We start from the raw sequence: 26,334 nt of genomic DNA, 5'->3' as shown, positions 1-26,334 counted from the left end.
CAAATTGTACTAGCTCATTCAGGAAATGTTTCAGCTGTAAATCAAGAACCAAGAAAATGTTTATGTTCTAGTACTTTGTAATCCCACTTCTGAAAATTTATATAAAATAATTGAAAAGTCAGTGAACCAAAGTAAAACACTGGGGACATGATTGAATTATGGCAGATGTAGTGTTTAGAATGTTAAGCAGACATTAAAAAAACAATTATAAAGACTAACAACACAAAAGATGCTTAGAATACTGAGAGTAAAATACAAAATTCTACTTTTTTTACAACTGTCTGAAGTTATATATATGTATATGTTACATGTAAAGAAATACTGAAAGATGGAAACTAATATTGGTTATAGGATTGTTGCCAATGGACAATTATTTAAAACCAACTGGGTTGACAGGAATGGCTTCTTCTAGTACTGTGTCTTAAAAGAAAAAAATTCTGTAAACAGAATAAATTTCATTGTTTTCTATAGAAAACACTGAAATGTTCTACATAGTAATGGCGTACAGGGTAATTCTAACACTTGAAGAATTTTTAAAGGGAAGTAATTTTTGTAGAGCTGTGATTTACATTTTTAGCTTCTTAGACTCTCTGCACTTGTTCATTTTTTAATTGTATTAAAGTCAAGTCAAGGCATATCAGAGATGAAGGCATACCCTATCCAAATATTTTAAGTGACAAAATCAGCCCTGTAACATGATGTTGGTTGTCATGCTGTATTTGTGTTTTTCTTTCCCAGGCTCTATCAAAGAAAGCAAGAGATGGGAAACTGTTACCTGAAGAATACCAAGGAGGATCTTTTAGGTAAAATTTAAACTCTTAATTATCAGTAGCATCAAACAGATAACAGACCTAGAAGTCTGTGTCATCAATCTGTTTAATTCATTTTTTCATTTTTTTGAAACACTTTTTTTAATTGAAGCAACATATCAAGGCTACTAGGAACTCACTAGGGTTAGCTAGTTAATTCTTCAGGTACTCTCAGAATGACATCCAGTTTCTGCAACTTTAAAAAAATATATTTACAAATACAATACATTTATAAACCTCAACGTTTTCTACTTGTGCTCTCTCATTTTAAGGTACTTTGGAGGAAAATAGTGACACGCCCTTTAGTTATTATCAGCTCTTTTTTTAAGTGTCACACACAGTGTGTATACTGAGTATAGCATGAATGTTTCAAAAAGTGGAGAAACCTGTATAACCAACCAAAGCAAGATAATAGACCATTACCAGCATCCCAGAAGCTTCCCTTACCTTGCCAAAGTAACCACTATTCTGAAAATCATCACCATAGACTTGTTTTGCTCCCTGTGGTCTTTATATAAATCAAACATATTCCTTAGTGTCTGACTTCTTTTACTCAACATTAATGTCTGAGATTAACCACATTGCAGTGTGGAGCAGTTATTATTGCAGTATATGGTATTTTATCATATGTTGTATGAGTATGCCACTATCCATTTTACTGTTGGGCATTTGTTGTTTACAGTTTGGTGCTATTACAAATAATGGCACTATGAACATTCTTTTATTAGTGTCTTATGGTGAGTATATTTGTTTATTGACCTGAAATGAAATCCCTGAATTAAAAGCCTTAATGGATACTGCCCAACAATTTTCCAAAATGTTTTTCCAAATTTATACTTATAATAACAGTGTATGAGAATTCTCATTGCTTCATAGTCTCACCAACACTTAGTAATGTCAGGTTTTAAATTGTAACAGTTCTTAGAGCATGTTTTTGTACTCTTTGTGGCCGGGGAAATGCAAATTAGTTATGCTGAGTACTATTTTCATTTATAGCCTTTTGGGTACCTGGTAACTTATCAGATAAAGTACCTGTTGATGCCTTTTGTCCATTTTTAAAAATGGAATGTGAGGGTTCTTATTTCCAGATACACAGACCTTTATAGGATACATACTATTTCAAATACATTTTCCCACTCTGTCCCTTGCTCTAGGAACTTTCTTCAAGGTGTTTTTAATGAACACAAGTTCTGAATTTTAATGAAATTTTATTCATTAGTATTTTTTTTATAGTTGGTACTATTTGTTTTATGTGTGGAATTATTGCCTATCCCAGAATCATGAAGTTATTTTTCTGTGTTATTTTCTAGAAGCTTTATAACTTTTTACATGTAGATCACAATCTATCTAAAACTGGATTTTGTGTGTGGTGTGAAGATAAAAGGTCATGATTTTTCCCCCCACCCCCCATATGGATATTATGTTGACCCAGCATCACTTCTGGAAAAGCTTATAGCTCCATGGCACTGAAAGTGACTGTGTATGTGTTTGGTCTCTTCTGTATTCTGTCTTTAATCGGCTAGTTTGTCCATCCCTTGCTCAATACCACCAAACTGTAACTTTTGATACCTGGTGAGGAAAATCTTCTAATTTTTTTCACCCTCACAGTTGTCTTTCCTGGCTCTTTATATTTCCAAATAAATTTCAGAATCAACATATCACTTTCTGTATATAGACACATACATAGAAACTTTATTGGAGGTTATTTTTTTAAACATTTTATTTGTTCATTTATTTATTTATTTATGGGGGGAGAGAGTATGAGCACAAGCATGAGTGGGGGGAGGGACAGAAGGAGAGGGAGAAAGAGAATCTTAAGCAGACACCACACTGAACTCCGAGCCTGATGCAGGGCTTGATTCCAGGACCGTGAGATCATGACCTGAGGCAAAAATCAGTCAGATGCTTAACTGACTGAGCCACCCAGGCACCCCAACCTTGCTGGAGTTTTGATTGGGATTGCATTAAATCTTTTGATCAGTTTGAGGAGAATTGACATCTTTACAGCATTGAGTATTCTAGGTAGTGAACATGGTATAAACCATTGTTTATTCAGTTCTCTGGTTTCTTTCAGTTCTGTTTTGTAATCTATATAGAGGTCTTATATTTGTTTCATTAGATGTATTTCTTAATATTTGGTTTTTGCTACTGTTGTAAATTTTAAAATTTCATTTTCTAACTACAGCAACGTGTATATAGATATAAAATAGTTTTTTATATTGACCTTTTCATCTAGTGACTTAGCTAAATTCACCTACTAGTTTATCTGTAGAATCTTCGATTTTCTGTGTATACACACTCAATTCATTTGTGAATAATGACTTTTATTTCTTTTTTCCAGTCCTTCTTATATTTTATTATTTCTTTTTCTTGTCCTAACCCACTTCCAAGTACTTCCAGTTCATGCTGAATGAATGTTCATATTAGATACACTATTTATAAGTGTGTTGTTTTTTGATACTGCTGTAAATAGTTATCTTTGTCTTTGGCCTTGGAATAACTTGGTGTAAGATTCTATATCACAGTGTTTTAGTAGAATGAGAACATAGGCTTCTGGGAAAGGGTTCTTTGATTAAGGACATGCCACTTTCAGAGCTTTTTGTTTTCCCCTAGTATTTCCAATTTGGGCATGTTTGGCATCGACGAGTTTACTGCAGTGATCAACCCTCCTCAGGCCTGCATTCTGGCTGTTGGGAGATTCCGACCTGTGCTCAAGCTTGAGCAGGATGAAGAGGGGAATGACAGGCTGCAGCAGCGCCAGCTTATAACAGTCACAATGTCAAGTGACAGTCGAGTGGTGGACGATGAACTGGCTACCAGGTTTCTTGAAAATTTTAAGGCAAACCTGGAGAATCCTATCCGACTGGCCTAGTCCTCCAAAATAAGAAGTTGGCTTTGGCTTAGTTAATTGTATAGCTGTTACCAGAATCTACACTGTAGGAAAACAATTAGGCATATAAGCGTGATGTGGGTGAGTTGTTTATTTATTTAAAAAAGGTGAATGAGTTTGGCCCAGATTGTCTTCATTTTCAGTTTGGGTTTAATGGTGTAGAAATAAATAAACTGTGACTAATAAAAAAGAACATTTGGTTAGTCAGATCCATTTTTAACCTCTGGTGCTGTACTAAAGTGGAATTAAACTTGATGTAAATTAAATGTTTGGCTCATTTGAGCATTTTAGACAATATGAGAATGTATAATAAATTATAAAGTCAAAAAATTGTTAGAACTAATTATGTTGAAGTTAGAAGTGATCTTCAGAGAGAAGCCCATTAATTTAAGCAGTGGGACCTCACTTTTTATAAGCCCTGCTGTAGATATACTTGAACAATTTAATATATGTACAGTTTATTCTGGATAATAGTAAGTAAGGATCACATTGTATTAGGGGTTATGGCAACATTATTGAATTTTTTATGTATATAAAGCCATAGGTCTTAGAGTGGTTTCTATCAATCTTATTTTTCACTTCTATGACACTGTGAACTTCTAAAGAAGAATTAAAAAGTCAAAAATAAGAGCAAGAGAGAGACCAAAAAATTTGTTTCAGTAATAAACTATAGTTAAGATATCTAAACTTTCTGAAATAAACTATTCATCTTCGTATTAAGTTGGAATATATTAAAATAAATTATGCTATTTCCTACCAAACATTTTAAATTAGTGTTACTTTCAACACAAAATGTTGGGTTTTTTTAGTGCATTTTAATCAAGTTTGTATTGTGCAATAAAATGTGAGAAAACAATAAAAATTCTACTGTATTTTAAATGTTAGGACACAGAAGTTTAGCAGAACCTTGAAGTAGGTTAGTAATTTGCCTGAAACAGCTTATAAGGAATTCTACAGGAGGAAAGATATGATGATATTAGGAAAACAATGGATATGAAATATAAAACTTTGAAAGAGAGTGGAAGGGAAAGTTTACAAAGTAGGCAAAGGACTCTTCTTTTTATTCTGTCAGTAGTATGAAATTTTCACTAATTATTGTAAAAATTAGAAGGGCTTATTTTTCTCTTTTAACAACTTTGCTACAATTCGCAAGTTAACTGTACTGAAATTGGGTAGTAATTTAATTCACCACTCCCAGAAAGGCTTGTGTTAGTGTCTGCTGCCAGAAATCACAAGAAAAAAGGCCACGTGGTACAAGTTGTATGGTAGACACCACACTACTTAGACTCTGACAAAAGAGCTTCTAAAACAACTAGGGCCCCAATGTATCAATTGTTAAGAATACATGTAACCCAATTACTCAGGGTTAACAAGAGTAGTAGTCTTCCAAAGTAGTCTTCAAAACTTTTGTGATAGTGACAGTTACATTGAAAATTATAACCAAATGCTTTTTTTCAAAATAACTTTTATAAGTTACATTACTTATGGTTTTAACTGAAATTATTTGTTTTTTTCCTAATTTTTAAAAAGGATTTTATTTATTTATTTAGAGAGCGTGAGCAGGAAGGAGGGGCAGAGGGAGAGAGAGAATCTCAACCAGACTCCCAGCTGAGCATGGTGTCCAGTGGCAGGGCTCGATCCCATGACCCCAAGATCATGACCTGAGCTGAAATCAAGAGTCAGACACCTAGCTGACTGAGCCACACCAGCCCCCCAGTATTTTTTCCTAATTTTTGTATCTGAGGAACAGAACATGAGACAGACATATATAAGCGCTGGTGTGGAGTTCTGTTTCCCATGCACCGTTGTGCGTAAGCAGTGGTGCATCCATTTACCTATCAGTAAAATGGACGCTAATGCCTGGTGCAGCCTGCCTTATTAAGTTGTGAACTACACAGGAGGAATGCAGTGTACATTTGAGACATTTTGATTTTTCATAGGTTGACATCTTAGCTTTTGGTACAAATGCTCATTTGCTTGAATATTTATATTGATTATGTAAGGAAATTGCCATAACACTGATTTGAGAAAGAAGAACGGTAAGCTTGGTTTGGGTTACTATGCAGAACAAACTATGCACTACACAGGCAGGCTCCCTTCCCACCCCCATTTTATTCATTTATTTATTTGTATTTATTTATAAATAGTTATATTTTATTGTATGTATATAATAGATATGTCCTTGTACTGATAGTTATCACATTGAGAGAACATAAACATTGAATTTAATATCTGGTCATCTTTTTTCTCATTTAAACAGGGAAAACGTGTAAAATATTGGGAAGACTTCTAAGAAAAGGGTGATAATACATTTCAGTTAACACTTGGGCATGAAAATAAATATCAATGAATATTAGAATTTGTAAGTCAAATGGCCCTGCTTCTCCAATTGCAATTTCTGGTTGACATTAACAAATGTAGTTTTGTTCACTATTCTGTGAATATCAGTATACTGATGTGGAATCAGTATACTGTGCATCAGTATACTGCTCACCCAGCTTTTTTGTTTGAGACATTACTAAGAGATTTATATGGACTGGAACAGATACCTTGGTATATCGTGTCAAATGGAACTTTTATTTTTAGACTTTTTTTCGTTTGTTTTTGCATTTTGGACTTAATTTCACAGTAAATTGTGTAGGCCAGACATCATTTGGGCATTCTGTTAAAAGTAAACCTAGTTTTCTAACCTTTTAATTGAAAGATAGGTGGTGCTGTGAGTTAATGGATTGTAGTTAGAGTGTGAGAGAAGAATTAAAATAGCATTTAAATCTTCGTGTTCAAAGGAAAGGTGTCCTCATTACACACTGCATCACGATGGACTTTGTCTCAGGTGACCTGAAGAAGGAAAAGAAACAAGTATGTTTCAGGTAAGAATTAACCATTAATTTTAATATGACCTTACCAATGGGAAAATTCTGTTGATTTTTGAAGAAGGAAGCAACAGTGCACAATTGCTATAAGCTTAGTCTGGCCACAATGTGCAAGGCAGGTCAAAACAAGGAGAGGACAGCAGTCAGCAGGAAACCATCTGGAAGCTATTGCGTTAATGAGAGCGTGAATTGACTAAATTCTCCACTAAGTCAGGGGGCTTAAAGAAGAGAGAATATTGTAATGTTAGTTTGCTGTGGTGTATTATGAATATATGGGGTGGGCATGTGCTGTCAGGTGATGCAGCAAGAATGATGTAATTTCCTGGGCCAAACAGTCCCCCATGGCCCATGTCATCGGTCTCCAAAAGGTTAAGTTTTATGTCCAGCAGATGGTATATCTCCATTTAAACTTTTTATAAGTGTAAAAAGTAGCAGTCTTCCAATAAAATAATTTTAAATTGTTTTGTGGACTTTTATGTTGTGTTTTCTAGCACTTCCATTGGTTTCAGCAGATGGGGACAGGCGCAGGTTTGGAGGAAAGGTGTGGTTTGTCTAGACTTGTAATATTGAATGAAATTATAAGGCATAAAGATGTGTTTTGAAAAATAATGATTAGCCTCTGTTAGTAGCAGTCTTTTATTCTTTGATCATATGAAAAGCTTACTTTCACATTCTATCACTCATCTATATTTTTTGCAACATGTTCAAGCAGCCTTTCCTTCCTTGGGAAGCAGATACTTTTATTTTTTTTTATTTATTTTTTTTATTTTTTAGATACTTTTAAACTTCTAACTTACCCTCTACTACGTATGGCATATACAACTAAAGGAAACCTGGACTTTTTTTTTAAAGATTTTATTTATTTATTCATGAGAGACACAGAGAGAGAGAGAGAGGGGCAGAGACACAGGCAGAGGGAGAAGCAGGCTCCATGCAGAGAGCCCGATGTGGGACTCGATCCTGGGACTCCAGGATCATGCCCTGGGCCAAAGGGGCAGGCGCTAATCCCCTGAGCCACCCAGGGATCCCCGGAAACCTGGACTTTTATTAAAAGTTGAGAAATTATTCACAAAGTTATTAATTAGTGGTGATTTGCCTTTATTTACACATAATTTATTTTTCTAAAATTCCTTGATTTGTGGAGTTCTTTATTACTAAAGAATTTTTATCACTAAAAAATCAGTCTTTTAAAGATAAGGCTGTTGTGATTAAGTGAAATACTAGTCATAGCACTTATAGAGTATTCTATAAATGTAAGTCGTTAAATGTTTAATGGCATAAATTGCATTCTATGTTTCAGTGGCTCATCAACAGTCTGGTAATGAATGACATTTGTCAAGAGAGTATAGGATAGCACTTAATAAATTACTCTCCTCCATAGAACTGCTTTAGTACATGTTTTGTCCCCTGGTTTGCACACTTAGCACCTATAAACCGCTATGCTCTTGGCAAGAATTTTATTTATTTCTGTGCCTCAGTATTCTTACCTATAAAATGAAGAAACAAGAGGGAAAACTAACTACAGTGGTTGCTGATCTTGTTTAACATCTTCTCAATTCTTTAAGGTAGGTGATCTATCCAATTTTGACATCATCATCGCAAGACGAGGTGATGAAACCAACTCAGAGCTTATATCCTTTAGCTAAAGGCACACGGGTGGCGCAAAACACACACACACACACACACACACACACACAACTCAGGTGCCACAGCTGAGATGAACCCAGGTCCGTGCAGCACCCAAATTCGAGCTTGCCACAGTGCAGTATATAGCTGTGTGAATTGTAGTACTGTTGCCGAGTTAGTTCAGTTTTCACACGTTAACACGTCTTCCACTTGGAATAACTGAAGGTTCCATTCCTCAGTCCTGACACTGACGTGTTTGCTATGTGACCACTCTTAAATCAGCTCCTAGTTTTTCTGTAGTAGTTCACTTTGTATGTTTCTGGTAATTGTTGCAGAAAGTGCTGAGGTATTCTTGTTTTTATATGGACAACTCCTGTTCACCTGAGGTGCTGAACTTCAGTATTAAAACTTCTCCCTCTGAAAAAAAAAAAAAAAAAAAAAAAAAAAAAAACTTCTCCCTCTGAATGGAAGGCTTAGAACAATACAGACTTAAACTTGGGGCTGAGTTCCTCTGAGGATAAAAACATGATCTAGAGAACATTTCACTTTTAATAAATACCTTAGAATCTGGTCCCAAGTTCAGAAGCAAAAGTAGTTCTCCCATTTTTCATGTGGAGGCCCCAGACTTCTGTGATGACAACCATATCAGTCAGGGTCCAGTCTTGTATATTGACCTGATTAGTCGGGAATACTGGTTGCAATTCACTGTCTGGCAGAGTCCATCGGGCTGTCAAGGCCAGATAGGCCCACATTCACCAGGGAAATAGGAAGCAGCCCTACAGGGCACAGGTGAGGCTCAGCCAGTGGACTGTTACACCACGGGGGTCAGGGTGCCATGGTGGGTGGGAGGCTTGGAGCGCATGGTATCTGAATATTGAGAGGACCATGGGAACATGGTGTTGGCAGGGCCATTCTGGACAAATGACAGGGGCAAAGACACCTGCTTGTACCCTTGTGTGTCTTCTGAGTAAGCCTAACATCGTTCTTACAGTTAAAGGGGAAATGCTTAAAATAATTGCATTCATTATTTTAGAGTAGGCATTGAAGGGTAAATTTGAAGCTGGGAGACAATGAACTAGTAACTGACAAGCCCAACCAGGAAGGGGGGGGGGAATAAAATGTGATGTCATTATTTTGGTGGTGGAATAACGCCAAATAATAAGACAGCTCAAGCATAGCAGTCTCTGTTAGACCTGCTTTGTGGGCAGAAATCTGTGTAAGCTAGAGGTAATATTGAAAATATTTCATTTCAAATAAGTTCCCCTATTTCCTAGAGACCGTTAACTAAAGTGTGAAGCAAAAGTAAAATGTGAAATTGAATATTCATTCGGTAGTGGTGAGCATCTCCTGTGCATCAGCACTTAGGATTTACAGCTAAATCGCCCTCAATCAACTTAAACTCCTATAAGCAATAGGCAACTCGGTCACTTCCATTTTCAAAGTATATGCATAGGGCCTGGGTTGAGAGGTAGACTTTGTTCAGGAGATAACATTTGAAGCAGGTTTTAAGTGCTTTTAGCCCACCTCTCCTTTTGTTTTCTGACTTCTCAAATTTCAGTAGCCAAATATTTGGCACCTTTTACATACCTAATGTATAAGTGTCAGCAGTCCATCCTGCATGACCTTGACCCAGTACCTATACACATCCTTCTAGTAACTTTAACTCCAACAGAACTTAGAAACTTAGTTGGAAGGAGAGCTACTCCTTGGGCAGTTGTGTGGGCAGAGAAAACTTTACATCCCTTTACCTGCAAGAAAATGTTCTTGCCAAGGTCTTCATGCCTAAAGAAGGTTAAGTGAGTTTAGGAATAAGCACTCATGCCTGGTTTAATTGAAATATATTTTAATATTACCTCTTTCCCTACCTCTTGTCCAGCCTCTGCTTTTTTGAAGGTATCTTGTGCATGCAAATGCCTTCTGATAATGGAGTAAGTCATCGGCCAGGACACACACCTCTTTAGGTACCTTCAAGCTCATTGTTTCACATCTCAAGGGCCATCTGTTAAATTTATTTTCAGAGAATCATGATCACCTTTGCCGTCTCTAGCTAACTGAGCAAAATGATAGTAACAAGTGAAAATCAAGTTTTATGAATGATAATTCAGTATCTTTAATGCTAAGTATCAAATTAGTAGGTTCTGAGGCAAACTTCCATTTGCCCATGAGCCCTATGCAGCCCCCCTCTGCTTCCTCCGCAGTTAACTTGACTTCATTACTTAATACATTATGCAATCCGTGGGCATTTCATTTTGACACCAAGTCATCTATTAATTACTGGTAAAGTAATAAGAATGCATTTTATCTCAACCTGTTAATTAAATGCTAATCAGAACTGAGTTTCCAGGTATTCTCATACTTTAATGCTTTGATACAACTTCAGAAAAGTGAAAATATATGCTAAGTTTTATAGATATATCTGTTCCTGAAAGCAGATTCAAACTCTCCTTTTAAAATTTCAATTTGGAGGGATCCCTGGGTGGCGCAGCGGTTTAGCGCCTGCCTTTGGCCCAGGGCGCGATCCTGGAGACCCGGGATCGAATCCCACGTCGGGCTCCCGGTGCATGGAGCCTGCTTCTCCCTCTGCCTGTGTCTCTGCCTCTCTCTCTCTCTGTGTGTGACTATCATAAATAAATTAAAAAAAAATTTTTTTTAATTTTCAATTTTGAAAAAAAAATAAAAAATAAAATTTCAATTTTGGCCGCTTTTCAGAAGCCATCATTCCTTTATGCTGAGAATATATGAGCCTGTGAATTTGGCAAAATGAAAACTCAGTATTCATTGGGGGATTGGGCATTGGTATGTGTGCTTCCTCGTTTCCTAAAGGAATCCTCATAACTTTGGGAAGTATTAGAAGGAATAGCTTCCTAAAGTGTTTTAAAAGTGGAAAACTGATAAAATAAATAAACACATATTAATAAAAACCGAAGTATTCTTTTACTTGGGAAATCCTGTTCAGGACATATGTTTTCCAGGCAGATATTTTGATATAGTTTTTCTAGTTATTGGTTTTCATTAAGTAGATGCAGACCTTTTCTCTTCTTCCAACCACACATGCTGAGCGCGAAAATATAATAATATGATTCAAATGGCTAACTTATTATGTTCCACACATTCTTCTGAATGCTTTATAAAGTATTATTAACTCATTAAATCCTCACAATTGCCTGAGATAGGAATCAGAACTATCAGTACTTCACAGAGGACATGTTAGGTAGCTTGTCTGAGATCAGACACCAAGTGGTGATGACAGGAGTCAAGGCAGGCAGTCTGGCCCCAGACCCTTGCAAAAGACTTATTTTGTTAAAGATGCCAGTCTCAGGAAATTCTGGAGCTAAGCACATGACAAAGACACGAGTTGAGGAAATGCCTCTCTGTGAACTCAGCATCTCCTATAGGAATATCATAGAAATGAGTCTGGCTAAAGCCAAAGTAATCTGACATTTAGTGTCCTCTAGATTTTTGTATTAACGAGTGGTGTGTTCCTTTAATCTGATTCGTGAAGTGATGGTAGCTCATGTGGATGAGTAATCAAATAGGACAACACCTACACATTCTTATATACAGGGCAAGTTTTTGGGTGATGACCAGAGTTGTTTAGTTTTTCTATGAGATAACAAGTCATGGATAAAGAAATATCTATCTAATCATTAAAAAAAAAAAACAAACATAGTAAGTGTCTTTGTACTTAAAAGTACATGTTCTTTCTATGCAGATACCAGATAAGATACCAGACAGATACCAGGTAAGTAGAAACATATCTTGATTTTTCCTGGATTGTTTTGCAAGTATCTTGGATATGTTTTTGTTTGAAGTATTATCACAGCACCCCTCTCATCCTTATTATCACCTTCAAGGCTATTAATTCAAAATACGTCACACAAGGCTCTTATCTGGTAGGATTCCTGGCGGATTGGATTTCTCACATCTTCCTTCCTTCCAATCCCCGAATGTGTGGTCTGACCTTCATCAAAAACATTCCTTTTTGAAGGGCCTGGGGAATCTTGTTGGAGCAGTTCTGTGACTAGGTTTCAAGAACATACTAATGAAGTAAAAATGTTAACATTCGTCAGGATTAACATAACATCATGCTATCTAGAGGATGAAGTCTGAGACCAGTCTCCCTTTCTCGTGGATAGATATGTGAACATTTTATGCTGGTAGCAGAGTCTTCTACTTGAAGGTCAGAGGGGTCTCTTCGTGCATTCATGTCTACAATACTGTACATAAGACATTCAAAAGCAACTTACTGAAAACTTCTTTATCTGCATCAATTGTGTTTCTTTCATAAATGAAAAATTACACTCTCTAAATGAAGGATGACTCTTTTACCAGAGGTTTCTAGCTCATTGTACCTAGACAATAACAACAGGCATTTGGTGGGCTTTTGCTTCTTTGGTTTTTAAGAGCAAGATCATTAGGGAGAAGGTGAGGTGGGACGGGTAAGACTAACAAATGGAAAAATAGTTTTGGAATTAAGTAGACACTTAGACAAGGGCCAAGATTAATATGGGCAGTCAGGAATCTGATTTGATTAGAGATAGGACAGGCCTTTTTTTTTTTTTTTTTTAAGAAAGCTTTTTTTATTTCAGGTTTTTATTTAAATTCTAGTTTAAAGAAAACCTGAAAATTTAATTGCAATCGATTTTTCCAACACTAAAGGAAACTCCTTAGTGATTAGTGTTGGCTATTGGCATTGATCTAAAGTTACCAAACAACAAAACTACCAAATAACAGAATTCTTTTTTTTTTTTTTTTTTGAGAGAGAGTGCACGAAGGTGGGGGGAGGAGGAGAGGGAGAGAGAGAATCTCAGTAGACTCCACACCCACACAGAGCGCAACTCAGACTCTGACACAGGGCTGGATCCCATGACCCTGAGATCATGACCTGAGCCAAAATCAAGAATCAGATGCTCAACTGACTTGAGTCACCCAGGTGCCCCCAAAGTAACAGAATTTTTAAGATTTCTGTACATCTTGGCTTGGTAACTGTTCTGTTTCACCTTTAGAAAGACATTTTTAAATCACAAGCAATGACAATTTTAATATGTAAGGAGCCATGGCACGCATGTGTAAATGATGAAAAGTAGAAATCTGGTTGATGAAAAGTGGAATTCCTCACTGATCCTTTTGTTATGTACCCCAAACATATACCACAGTTGACAGTAAGAGTCAAATTCCTCTTGTTCGCTACCTACTTGGATGCCTTCATATTCACCTCTCCTCTGCTCCCAAGGAACTATCTGATGTAGCTTCAAGGGGGATGATATGTATTAGGCTATGATGCCAAAACTGCCATCTGTTAGGGTTCTTCTTGTGTTCCACGTGGCAGGTGTGGTCAGATCAGCCCAAAGCTGTCCCTACTTGGAAAGCAGCCTTCTTTGGAAGAGTTGGATTAAGTAGATTAAATTATGTTTTGAATCTTTAGGAAAATCTCTTTTCCTTTTGATTTGTATTCCTGTACAGTTCTTGGTGTTTTTCTTGACGGGAGAATGGTAAACTAAACGGCTAAGATAAGGGTGTGGACCTATAGGATAGAAGCCAAGGAAGCTGTTCAACCTGTTTTTGTTCTTGGCTTAGGCAGTGGTGTGTTGTAAATGTTTAACAACTGGCTCTCTGGGGGAGAATGTATATTTACATATAATCAAATGTAAGTATTATAAATTTTACTGAGATACAAATACTAAAATATACAATTAAATTGAATAGAATATATATACTATGAATTATAATAATGTATAAATACATTAATAATATGCAATAAAATATGCAATTCATAAATAATAATAGAACATACAGTCCTCTTTATTGTAAATTTTATATAGCTCATTGGTTCTCACAGACTGCAATCGTTGGTTTTTATGGAACTCTTTTATCCATAGCCAAACTGTAATTGCAGTTGATGAATAAGTATGATTTCCAGCAGGAATGTTGCTTGATTTTACTTTATATGAAAGACTAAGATGAAAGTTAAAACAACAAAGGGATATGTTGGAATTTCACTTGTTTGTCAGTGAAGAGAGAGCCACTTCTTTACTGAAATTGGGCCATTTTCAGATACTGGAAGAGTATTTCCTGAAGTTTTGTGCTATTCGCAATCTGCCAGCTATAGATGTGACCTTTGCTTTTTAAAGAATTATTTCTTTATTTTAGAGAGAGTGAGCGAGCACTAGTGGGAGGGGCAGAGGAAGAGAGAATCTGAAGCAGACTCCTGACTGACTGAGCCCGGGAGCCAGACACAGGTCTCCATATCACGTCCTGAACCGAAACCGAGAGTCAGTCTACTCAACTGACTGTGCCACCCTGAACCCCTACGTGTGACATATTTTTAAGTTCAGTCTACATTATTTACATTTTCCTGTCACTTTCTTAAGCCTGGAGATAGTCAACAATAAATCAAGCCCTGATTTTTAGCTTTTGCCTATTGTATAAATGCTCTGCCCTCAAGCTACCAATGTGATGTCATTGAACGCAGAGTTGGGAAGAGGCACGCAGCCGTACACCATTATATAGCATTGGTACAGATGCCCACCATTGGTACAGATACAATAGATGTGAAAAACCTCAAGAACATAGATACACCATTGGTGTATCTATGTAAGAACATAGATAATAGTAAATGAGTAGGAGGTGATGAACTGTGAGTATTGCTTTTGGTTTTGATAATTATTAAATAATAAGCTTGTATGATTTAGCTTTTAATAAGGCCTTGCAAAATTCTTGAAACAGTCTGCTGCTTTTGACAGTCAGCTCTCCCAAGCTGGTATAAGGCAGCTTCCAGACATCGCTGGCTTTCCACTCTCCAACTCCAACCCATACTTCCTTAATGCCCATGGTAGTGGGAACAGGAGAGACAGGGTAGTGGGGACCGTGGCCAATATGCCTTTTAAAATACAGAATCCAGGGCCCTATGCCTGGAGATTGGTCTGAGGCAAGACTTGAAACTACAAAACCCAGACCTCCATAGGTGATTAAGATGATTCAGGAGAATTAGGAACTAATCCTTTAGTGAGAGTGCTGACATTCCAAGCCAGCTCCCCAGGGTTTGATGCAGGAGTCCCACTAACAAGATGTCTTTGTTGCCTGGCCTTCTCTGCTCATATACAATGTCCGTTTGGAATGCCATGGGGCAGAGATTAGAGTGGGGGCTTCAGGTAGGGGAAGTGTTCACGTGTTTGAGATCCTGAAACTCCCAGGGTATCATGGCTAGTACCACTACTTACCCTACGGAAGTTGAAACCAAACCAATTTTTCAGTTCCTAACTAGAAATTCGACTGTAGAGACCACCAAAAAAAGCGGAACTGGGTACGAAAGGTTGTGGGCTGGTTAGTCAGAACCATGAAATCTTTTGCTGGGGTCGGCTACTGACTCATGGGGAAGTTTTCTGTTTCAGTAGTCTATATTGCAAATATCTTTGTTTAGTAAAGCTTAACAGCCAAGCATGATTGGCTCTTATGTGGGTGTGAAGTCAGCTCAATCAAGGAAAAAGAATGGTGGCCTCCATCAGTTTTTGTAATTAGTCCATGAAAACCTGAAATTAGAACACATGAAGTAGAGACGGATATTTTTCTAAAGGGCTTCTTGTTTTTTGAAAAGATCCACAGAAAGATCCCTAGAAAATACCCTTCCAATAGTTTTAAATGGTGCTTACAAAACCCTTGTTCGTGCATGTTTTGTAGAAATATACCTATTGCATTACACGTAGGAACCTTACCTTTACCATACAGTTTCCAGAACCTGTCTCTGTATAGCTGTGAAATAGGAAATGTGGCCCAAATAAGAGGAACTAGGGGTTACATCTGAGCAGAAAGGGTATGTTTGAGGACAGTAACAACATGAAAGACTTTTCTTCTTTGCTATGCTGAGAGTCACTGAGCCAGCAATTTTGAAATCACTTTTGTCGCTGTAACACATCCTGGCCAATGAACTTACTGATGAAAATTGAGGAACCTCAGCTCGGGTGAAAGTTTTAAACTTTTAAATTTATTATGAGAAATCTCTCATAAAATGTGTATGTGAGAGGAAAAAAACATGGCTTCCTGTGGAGCAGGGAGCCAGTATTCATGAAACCAGATAAACTAATTTCCACACGCTTGTAACATTTCTGGTGTGTATATTAATTAGCCGTACCCAAAATTTCTCAAGGAAAATATATAAAGTCAGTGTCCAGAGAAAAACATGAAAGGAATTTTTCAGGGATCATTAGGTATCAAATTGTTCTCCCGAGCAGTTTCCGAGGCTTTTGGTGAGTCTGAAGTGCATTAGTGCACAGGCTATGCTACAGATAGGAGCAATAATAGGAGGTGATTAGGACAGGACTTGAGACCTTTTTTTTTTTTTCTTTAAAGTAATGACATTTCCATTTGCAAGCTTCCTTAAGCTCTGTGACTGCATGATTTCCAAGGCAGAATGTTTAACTTGATGTGACAGGCAGACTGCTATGGGCCTGGAGAACAGAGATTGGAAAAAGAAGCAAGCAAACCCATGTGATTTGTTTTATTTGCTACTGCTTCATCTTTGCACTGAGACAGTTTATCTCAGTGTAACTTACCTTCTCCTATGTGGAAATGCGTGATAGAACGTGCAGCAGTGCTCTCATGGAAGAGAACCAATGGATCTTCTCCTCTCGCTTTTCCCCACGTTTCCCACCTCCTTTCCTGCCTCCCGGTTTTTGAGATGCACATGTGGGGCATGCTGACTGCCTCTGCACACACATTCTCTTCCCGTCTCCAAGTGCCATTTACACTGCTCTCCACCATCTGGATTCCTTATTTTGTGACCTTATGCAAAGAGGTCGTGTTCCAGGAAGGCGGCTGCCCGGATGATCACTGTACAGAGCAGAGTACAGAACAAGCACAGCAGTCTGAGAGTTTGAAGAAGGTCATTGCGGTAAATCTCCCGGAGAGGCAGACTGGCACCACGAACTGGCGTGGAGCCCGGACTAGTCTCCACATGCTCTGTAATGCCATCCCAAGGGCCAAAAATCAATGTCAGATGAAGCAAATGGGGACACAGAATCTTACTGACTTTTGCGAACTTCCCAGAGTTTTCTTTCTTTCATACACGATACCATTTCTATATTACAGTTCTGCTGTCTCTTCCCTTTATTGGTTCATCTCTTTTTTTAAGATAAAGGTCAAATTTCTTAGCCCAAGGGATGAAGCCCTTCATGATCTGGCCATGATTCTCTAGCCACTCTCTTAATTATGTTCCACTGCCCACCTCAGTGCCCGGGCACTTGACGAGATGAGCACTGGGTGTTATTCTATATGCTGGCAAATTGAACACCAATAAAAAATAAATTTATAAAAAAAAAATTATGTTCCACTGCTGCACCCGCATCAGCCTACCTGTTTGGGCTCTTCCAAAGTGACTGCTACTCATCCTTTAACATTCAGGTCAAGCATCGTTTCTAGGCCTTTGGATGGATTTTCTGGAATCTGCACATCAATGCCTTGCAGACCTTGGAGCACATACTGCTTTTCTAATCATGATCTGATCTTGTTCACCATATTGTGAGCTTCCTGAGAGTGGACCACTTTTATTCATCTCTGTATCCCCAGCAAAGTGCCTGACACAAAGAGCTTCCTGAAAGTGGACCATGTTTCTTCATCTCTGTATCCCCAGCAAAGTGCCTGGTTGCTTGTGTTCCCTCATTCGTAATTCTTCAATTAATGTTGGAATGAACAAACGATCTGTTGCATTACTTAGAAATTAAAACTAATGAAGAAAAGGGAGGGAAAGTAAGAGACTGCTTTTGAGTTCTGTTCTAAGAAATTCAGAATTTTAGCACTGTTCAGTGACCCATGGAAAAGAGGCAAGGAAATACGGTCCCTTTGCCTGTACTTGATGAATGCCACAAATCTGACAACTGACTCAGATAGTCCTAGGAATATAAAGCCTTGAGAAAAGACAAGCTTACTATTCATAAAGAGCTTGAAATAAAAATTATCATGAAACACTGAGGGAGAGCTGCCTTCAGTAAGAAATAATGCCCTAAGAATGCATCAAGATTCAGAACAAATAACTCTAGATAAAGAAGAGATTGTATCTAAAGGAACATGTTTTGTTAGCTGAAAAGTTAGGAAGGATGATTCATAGATCTGGGCTACAAAGTACGGTAGGTAAATCAGTGACATGGTGGCAAAGAATCTATATAGCTTCTTATAATGGTGTCCTTTTAGCTCTAGGGAGAGAAAGGTATTTCACTCAGTATGATAGCATGTATGCCGCATAGCTGGTGGGTAGATAAGGTCAAAGAAAGTATCAATATATAGAATTCTTACCCAGTTGGCCATAGGCCTGTCAGTGACCATGAGTGGTCTGAAGCTGTATCAAGCAGCACTGTTGAGTTGGTTTCTCCCCAATAGTGGTGTTAACTTGTGGATGTGCTAGATTGCACAAGGACGATTGCAACCTGATTTATACTAGTTCCCAGCTCAGCCCCACCCTGCTCCGAAAGGATTTAAGATGGAAAAAACCCAAAGGGCACAAGACTGAACACCATTCAACACTCAACATTCAGTAATGTTTCAATAAGCATTGAAGAGAGGCCCAATTCAAAACCTCAGGCCCTACTGGCAATGCGTTTAGACTCAAAATAGCCTTACAAATTTACATTACTACCTTCTTGGAGTGAACTGGGAAGAACTTTGCTGGTAGAGAGAGTCTTGTTGAGTTTGGGGTTCTTAATGAACCTATTTAAAGATGAGTGAGCATGTCATCTTTCCTGTGCAAAGATCTCTGTGGGCTAGGGTTGGCTTCAGTGAAAGGCACTTGCTTTTGAGGAGCACACCTAGGACATCAGAATAGGGCAGTCAGGACCTCAAGAGTGGCTGTGTTTTTAAGACCCTGGCAGACCCAGCTTATTTCCCTAAACTAGTCTTGGGGGTGGGTCTCTTTGCCTGGTCACTTGTGTTCCTCACCCGAGATTGTTTGAGTATTTTCTACCTCAAATAGCATCAATTCACTGACAGGTCAGTAGGTGGCAAAGAAATCCCAAACTGGTCATTTTCATCTTTGTGATTCTAGATTTTTGCTGCCAGAATCATCCTAATTTACACCACTGCCATGAAGTACCTGTGTTTGTCTATGGTAACATGTGCCCTAAATAGTGCAGGAGAATCCAGCAGGTGGTGGAGAGGGCACTGGCTAGCTTTAGTCTTGGCTCCCTTGTAACTGCTACTGGCCGGCGGATAACTTGTGATTGATTCTCATCCTGTATCTGCTGTGGTTCCTAGTGTAGCTTAGAGCTGGGGTTCATACCCCATTGTGACTTCATGACCCAGTTTAAGCTGCTCGACCTCTATGCCTTTTTCCTCACCCAACAAATAGGAGTCATAATTATTATAATACTCATGGGATCATAGAATTCAATGACTTCATACATGGAAAGTGTGTGTTATGTACTATTATTTTTACGCCCTTTGGGGGTGCGCAAGTTCTCTGATCTTCAACCTCACAGTTACAAAGCATAGAACATACAGCTGAAAGAAATATGACTGATATCGACTAGCCAGCTTCTCATTTGTAAAGAGGAGAAAACGAAAATCCAGAGAAAAGACAGATCTTTCTCCAAAGTCAAATGACTATTAGGGAAAGAGAACTAACTATTCACAGGTCCTGGGCAATGCAAGGAACAGATTTCCATGGAGCAAATTGGCCTTCTCCTCCATGAACTAGTCTTACCTACTTATAAACCTACTGAATGGCCATAATGTGGAGGACTTTATAGTTTAGGAATATAATGCCAAACCGAAGTGTGTGAGCTCAGGAGATACAAAGATTTTAGGGGGCAACATTACAAATAGCAAGTGGCCAGAGCTCCCATACTTTGAAGGCCATGGAACTTTACTTTGGAGGCAACTGATGGCTAACTAGTGAGCAAGGGAGGCTGCCTAGAAGGAGCTAGAAGTGGATCTGCCAGCAAGGACAATAAATAAATTAATAAATAAATAAATAAATAAATAAATAAATCAACCAACCAACCAACCAACCAACCAACCAACCAACCTGTGGTTCATACATATATAAAGTGTGACGGCACAGTAGTGAAACTGGCTTCACCAGCCAGGCAGTGAAATGGGCACCTTTATTTTATGATCCTGTCTTACATATTGTCTACACAAAATCCCCCCAGCCCACCCCAAGATCATGACCATCTTTGTCAACCAAAATAGGCATTCTCACCCCTCTTTACTGCCTCTTCTTCCTTCCCCCATCTGTGGCTCCTTGATGATGCTCAGAGTTCATTTCCATGTAATCAAACCTGGATACAAAGATCGAGATGGGGCAGAGTGTGCTAGCCATGGCAGGAGGAGAAGCATTTAAAAAATCACCCCTAGAATAAAAGCAGTCCATAGGCCCGAGTGGTAAGTGGAGCAAGGGTGAAACTACTGCTTTCACCATTCTAATCTGTGCCAGCTTTTGTGAGGAACTGTCAACTTTGGTGGTTGGATGGTCTTCTAGAGCCAGGGACACAGGAGTACCCCCAGGACCCGAGAGGACCTCTCCAAATCTGCAGAGCACATCATTCCTTTATTTCTACTGCTTCAAGATAGTCTCCTCATGGCCCTGAAGGTTGAGGATACCCCTTACTGTTTCTCAAGTTCCCAGGAACTGGCAATTGCCAAATTTTGTCAGTTAGTTTACTTAATTTATTCTTTATGCTCCACTGAGCCCCAGCACGTTGGGAAGTAAATGGTGTTTTCTTCTAGAATTGAGTCTGCTGACATTTCGAAATAGCCTAGGGCACCCCTCGTGTTGATGATCAGGGTCCTCTCCCTCTGAGATTGGGACAACTTCTGGTTGACCTGCCTCCCCCTTTCTTCCAAACTACAGCTTCCTTGCCTCTGAAGATGAGGCTGGGTAAGGAAATGAATAGCCTGAAAAAAACATAGCAGGATGTGAGTAAATTAAAGAACTGGGTTTTTTCCCTTGGGTTTTTAGGCAGAGGGGAACCTACTATAAAAACTTAAATAAAAAGTACCAACATGAATGAATGTAGGGGCAAGCCCAACACTGAGGTACCATTTTTGCTCTAAGTGGATTATCCACTGAGGGAATTTCCTCCCTTAAAAAAAGAAAAAAAGGAGGGGATTAGAAACTACTGCTTTCACCATTCTAATCTGTGCCTAATTTCCTACTTTTCTAAGATAGGGCTGTGGGGGCTAATCAAGGAGAATACTATCACTGTGTTGAGTGGTTGAGGATGCTGATGACTTGACACTTGGAGCCCTTATTTGAAAAGGCAAGCACACAGCTGCAGTTGACCTGGGCCAGGCTCGTTGGGTGCGAGGCAGAGGGGACCCAGAAGGATGAGGTTGCAGTGCAGAACCTGACCCAACTCAGGTTCCTGGTTACTTTGAATTAGGTGGCCTGGAAAGCCCCAGAGATTTCACTATCTGATTTCTGGGAGTCAAATGAAAGAGAAGCTTAGCGACAGAATCCCCAAAGAAAATATAAAAGATAGTACCTTCCAGGAGTAGCTTAGTCTCTGGACTGAGCATCTACATGCAGCCAATGCCATTACGTATCATGCCGCTTGGTTTGGGGAAGGGCATGGCAGGCAGTGTGACTTTTACTTTCCCTCTGAGGTTTGCCTGTCTGACACAGATGTTGCTTCTTTTACTGTTGTTGTTTTGAAACACAATTGTCTTTTATTTTGCTCTTGCCATGGAAACCAATAAACAAAGGGAAGTGTGATTTCTTAATGGTCTCCATCTTCAGATGCATTTCTCTGCCTGATTACCTGAGAGAGCAGACAGCTATTTGGGATAAAGAAAAGGGGGAGAGAAGGTGAGTTTTGGAAGCACTGGTCAATAAAAGTCTGGGCTTCATGTCTGGAAAACGATGTAGTCTTATGTTGCTTTCTGACATTTGGTGTGCTTTTGTTTGCAAAAGATAGTGTGTATGTTATACTTTTTTTTTTTTTTTTTTTTTTTAGAAAATTGAGTTAAATCCAGTTGTTTTTTTGTGTTTTGGCTATCCTTCGTGTAGCTTTCTTTAGGGGAATCGTGCACAATTACTTTGACATGGTGTCACGCAGACTCATTCCAATGGAATCTGGTTAGACGGTCCTAATGCTTTTGCTCCAGCTGTGGACATGTGTTTTGATTTACATTGTGCTTGGATGGACCCTGAGCATGCTTCGTTCCTGTGAAAGACGTAATTTGCAACAGAAGATTTGGAATAGCATCATCTTGCTTGCAAAGTCATTTAAAAAAAAAGATTTCCTGATTAATTCCAAAGTCTTCAACTACCCTTCAGATAGGTACCACTTTAGGTAGTTAACCCAGTGTGATTCTCCACCCTGGATCTCTAACAGCCTCTCCTGGGTGTAACATTAATCCCTTCCACTTCATCCAGGAGATGAAGATTCCAGTCTCAGAGATTCCCAGTATGGCTGGGGTGGGGGCCTTGGGATGGATGGATGGATGGACGGACAGACAGATTTTTTTAGAACACCAATGATTTTTGAGGCTCAGCCATGGTTGAGAACCACTATGTTAAACAATGTGATTATTTATTTATTTATTTATTTATTTTTTATGATATTTTTATTTTATAAATAAATATTTTATTTTTTATGATATTTATTATTTATTTATTTATTTTTTATTTATGATAGTCACAGAGAGAGAGAGAGAGAGAGAGACAGAGACATAGGCAGAGGAAGAAGCAGGCTCCATGCACCGGAAGCCCGACGTGGGATTCGATCCCGGGTCTCCAGGATCGCGCCCTGGGCCAAAGGCAGGCGCTAAACCGCTGCGCCACCCAGGGATCCCAACAATATGATCTTTTAAAGGCAATTTGCTTTAGAGATAAATAATAGATACATCTAAGGACAGAAGAGAAGATGCTCACAGAAATAACAAATAATGCCCATGGTCACAAAGAGGCTTGCTTCATGGTTGTAACTAACTGCTCCCTTACCTCATGGGCTAATTTTGACTTTCTATAATGGTAAATGCTATAAAACTCTATAAAATTCTGTTATTTTTTTGAGAGCAGATGCATGGGGCAAATTCACCCCCAGCTGCTTAAAAAAGGACCACCATTTTACTTGCTAAATCCAGGCTCACATGGAAAGCCAGTATGCATTAATCCACAAATAAGTTGTTAATTATCTGGTTAGTGGTTGGCTGCTTCCTGGTAAATACAGCCTCAGTGATAGACCCATTGTTTATGGAGTTGATTAGCATGTACAACAGATACACAAGCTGGTAACAGCCTCTTACCCTCAGCTAGGTACCTTCCAATGCTTTACTAACATCACCTCGCAACATCTCTTTGTAGATAGTAGTATTCCCATAGAATATAGTATTCCCATAGTATATAGAATACTATAGTGTTCTATTCCATAGAATACTATCTATGGGTAGATAGTAGTATTCCCATCTTATAAATGTGAAACTAGGTACAAACATCTGCCCACCCCTAGGCTGGTCATCAGGATTGGAAATCAGATATGTATGGCCCCAAAGCCACACTGCAGCTACTACACCATCTGGTCTCATCCCTGGCCTGCAGACCGGGCCATATTGGAACAGTAAAGACCATGGGGCTGAAAACGAGGCAAGCACTTCAGAGAAATATGTCAGACTTTCACACGAGGATGTGTTCATATGCTACGTTATAACTAAAGGCCAATATTCTTGTAAATGTGGCAGTGATGACTTAACAGCTTTATTAAAAATATCACATTAAGTGTGTACAGGGGAGTGTTAACACCTATTAAAGCTAGGTGATTTTATTTACCTATTTTTCTGTATGTTTGAAATATCTCATTGCTAATCATTCTTGGGCAAAGGGAAATGGAAGCAACCTGATAAGCTCTTCTGCATTATGAATTAATCAGATAGGTTTTGTACAAATTGGACCAGACATTTGTTAATACAATCTCAACAAAGAGATAAGGTAGAGAAAGGAATGTTTGCTAATTAACTACCATGGAAAAAGAAATGTGAGAAATAATTAAATCACCTGGTTCTCTGTGCACCTCCAAAGCCTTCTTTCTCCCCGTGTCTCTTCCAGCTAATGGCTGAGAGCAATTAGCCAACAATACACTCTAGTGGAAAAGAGATCTTGTTAAGTGTTCAGCTCCATGCCAATTGTGGGTGTACTGTTTTCGCAAATTACATTAGTGCTCATGGACTGGAATTGCAGTGCTTTAAATACTCAAAATTATGAGACCAGCTGTTCCCAGTGGTCATTTTGTCTTCGAGCAAACTTCAAAGGCAATCGTTGGCTAGGAGAAGAGTCTTCAGATTCCAGCAGCTTTCATACATTGCAGAACATATCTTATTTATACTTCCCTCCAAGTTCAGTGTGACACAGGAGGCTATGCTTTGATTTTGACCCTCGGTCCATGAAAACTGTAGATGTTTACATTCCTACCCTTGCACTTCTGAGCAGCTGGCACATCTCAGCCAATGTTGTTGCACATATATATATAAAAGGAAGGAGTAGCCGCTTACTCTTAACGTGGGCACGTTCTTCTTTAAATCCCACCTAGGGTTGCATAGATGCTGATGTGTCTTCAGCAGCAGATTTTTATCTTCTGGTTTCCAGATGGTTGGTGATTTCACTGTGACCCTCTGCATGGATAGTAAATGCCAAACATGTTTTGTGCACCTTGTCATCATCGACTGTCTTGAGACACAGAAGTTTAGTATTTAATTTTTCATGAAAGGTACACTTTTAGTTTAGTTAAAAATGTATGGCTTTTTGTTGCCTAAAGGATTTATTGCAAGGGCTCCCAGGTGGCACAGTTGGTCAAGCATCTGCATTCTGCTCAAGTCATGATCTCAAGGTCCTGGGATCGAGCCCTGCCTCAGTCAGGGAGCCTGCTTCTCCCTCTCTCTTTAGGCCTCCCTTCACTCGTGCTCTTTCTCTCTTTCTTTCTTACACACTCTCAATTCTTAAAAAGAAAAGAATTTATTGCAAAATTAAAGTATTGCCAAACAATAAATAAATAGTTGTAGATTTATACTGTATGACTAATGACAAAATCACAGCACAAGGCTATTCCGACTACACTGTAGATATTCTCCAGGAGAATTAAATGGGTGACTGCTATTTCCCGCACATTATTCATAAATACCTAATTTCTGATTTCCATTTTCCTCTGACCCCAGCAAATGGTGGCCTGGAATGGTCATCCATCTTGTAGACTGTGGAAAGTCCTGCACACAACTAGCTTGCTACATCAAGTGGCCGGCAGGGATGGCAGCACCATTAAATGGGTGTCCCACTGTCTCTGGAGACCAGAAGGAATTAAATTGTCCCTAAACCACTCTGAGCTCTTGAGTAAGACATGTTAATTATGTTGAGTAGAAGCCTGATTCTACTTGCATGAAATTCTGCAACAGGTAAAACTAAACTATGGTGGAAAGAAATCTGAGCATGTGTTGCCTCTGGAGAGTGAGGGCAGAGGTGACTGGGAAGGGGCAGGAGGGAACTTTCTCGGGTAATGGTCAAGAACTATAGGTTGGTAGGTTTGGATTAAACAGCTGTATGGATTTGTCAGATCTCAGTGAATTGAGGATTTATGCATTTCACTGTTTATAAATTATGTGTCAAAACACAATAATATGCATGATGTGAAGTATTTGAGATAATATGTATGGGCATCTGCAACTTTACAAAATAAGGCAGATTTTTGGATGGAGAGAAGAATAGATATATGTGTGATAAAATAAGCATAATAAAATGTTAATGGTAGAATGTAGGTGGTGGATGTTCAATGCTCACTATGAAATTATTTCAACTTCTTGTTTGTTTGGAAATGTTCATAATAAAATGTTGGGGGATTAAGCAGCTTTTCATAGTGGTCCAGAGGGTCGAAAGGACCCCCTTGCCTATTCTAGCTGCATCTATATCCACAGATAATAATTCTCATTGGTATGTTTTTACACACACACACACACACACACACACACACACACCATATTTAAAGGATATACACCAAAAAAAAAAAAAAAAAAAAGCCATAGTTACATTTGGATGGAAAACCATAGAGCTTTTAATATTTTCTTATTATTTTTGTTTGCCTATATATATTTTTTATTTTCTACAATGAACATTTGTTTCTTGTACCATATTGTAAATTTTCAGAGGTGGTTTTTTTTTTTTTTT

At 38.5% G+C, this 26,334-nt stretch overlaps 1 protein-coding gene and 1 long non-coding RNA gene across 6 annotated transcripts in view; both read left to right on the top strand.

Moving 5' to 3' along the window:
- Positions 1–4,460, top strand: part of PDHX (pyruvate dehydrogenase complex component X) — a 64,513-nt gene extending 60,053 nt beyond the window's left edge. For all 4 annotated transcript variants that reach the window (XM_038563038.1, XM_038563037.1, XM_038563039.1 and 1 more), the window contains 2 exons: positions 739–803; positions 3,423–4,460. In XM_038563038.1, coding sequence (XP_038418966.1) covers positions 739–803; positions 3,423–3,681 — 324 coding nt within the window. In that variant the 3' untranslated portion in view covers positions 3,682–4,460. The remainder of the gene's footprint in view (positions 1–738; positions 804–3,422) is intronic.
- An 848-nt stretch (positions 4,461–5,308) lies between these two features.
- Positions 5,309–26,334, top strand: part of LOC102153255 — a 47,147-nt gene continuing 26,121 nt past the window's right edge. The window contains exons 1-3 of one of the 2 annotated variants that reach the window (XR_005373369.1): positions 5,309–6,569; positions 7,064–7,113; positions 11,911–11,940. This is a non-coding gene — a long non-coding RNA (uncharacterized LOC102153255). The remainder of the gene's footprint in view (positions 6,570–7,063; positions 7,114–11,910; positions 11,941–26,334) is intronic. The other variant, XR_005373368.1, reaches the window with a different exon arrangement.

Source organism: Canis lupus, chromosome 18 (assembly GCF_011100685.1).
Source record: "Canis lupus familiaris isolate Mischka breed German Shepherd chromosome 18, alternate assembly UU_Cfam_GSD_1.0, whole genome shotgun sequence".
Classification (NCBI taxonomy): domain Eukaryota; kingdom Metazoa; phylum Chordata; class Mammalia; order Carnivora; family Canidae; genus Canis; species Canis lupus.
Note: the sequence above shows the minus strand (reverse complement) of the source record. Positions and strands in the feature narration are given on the sequence as shown.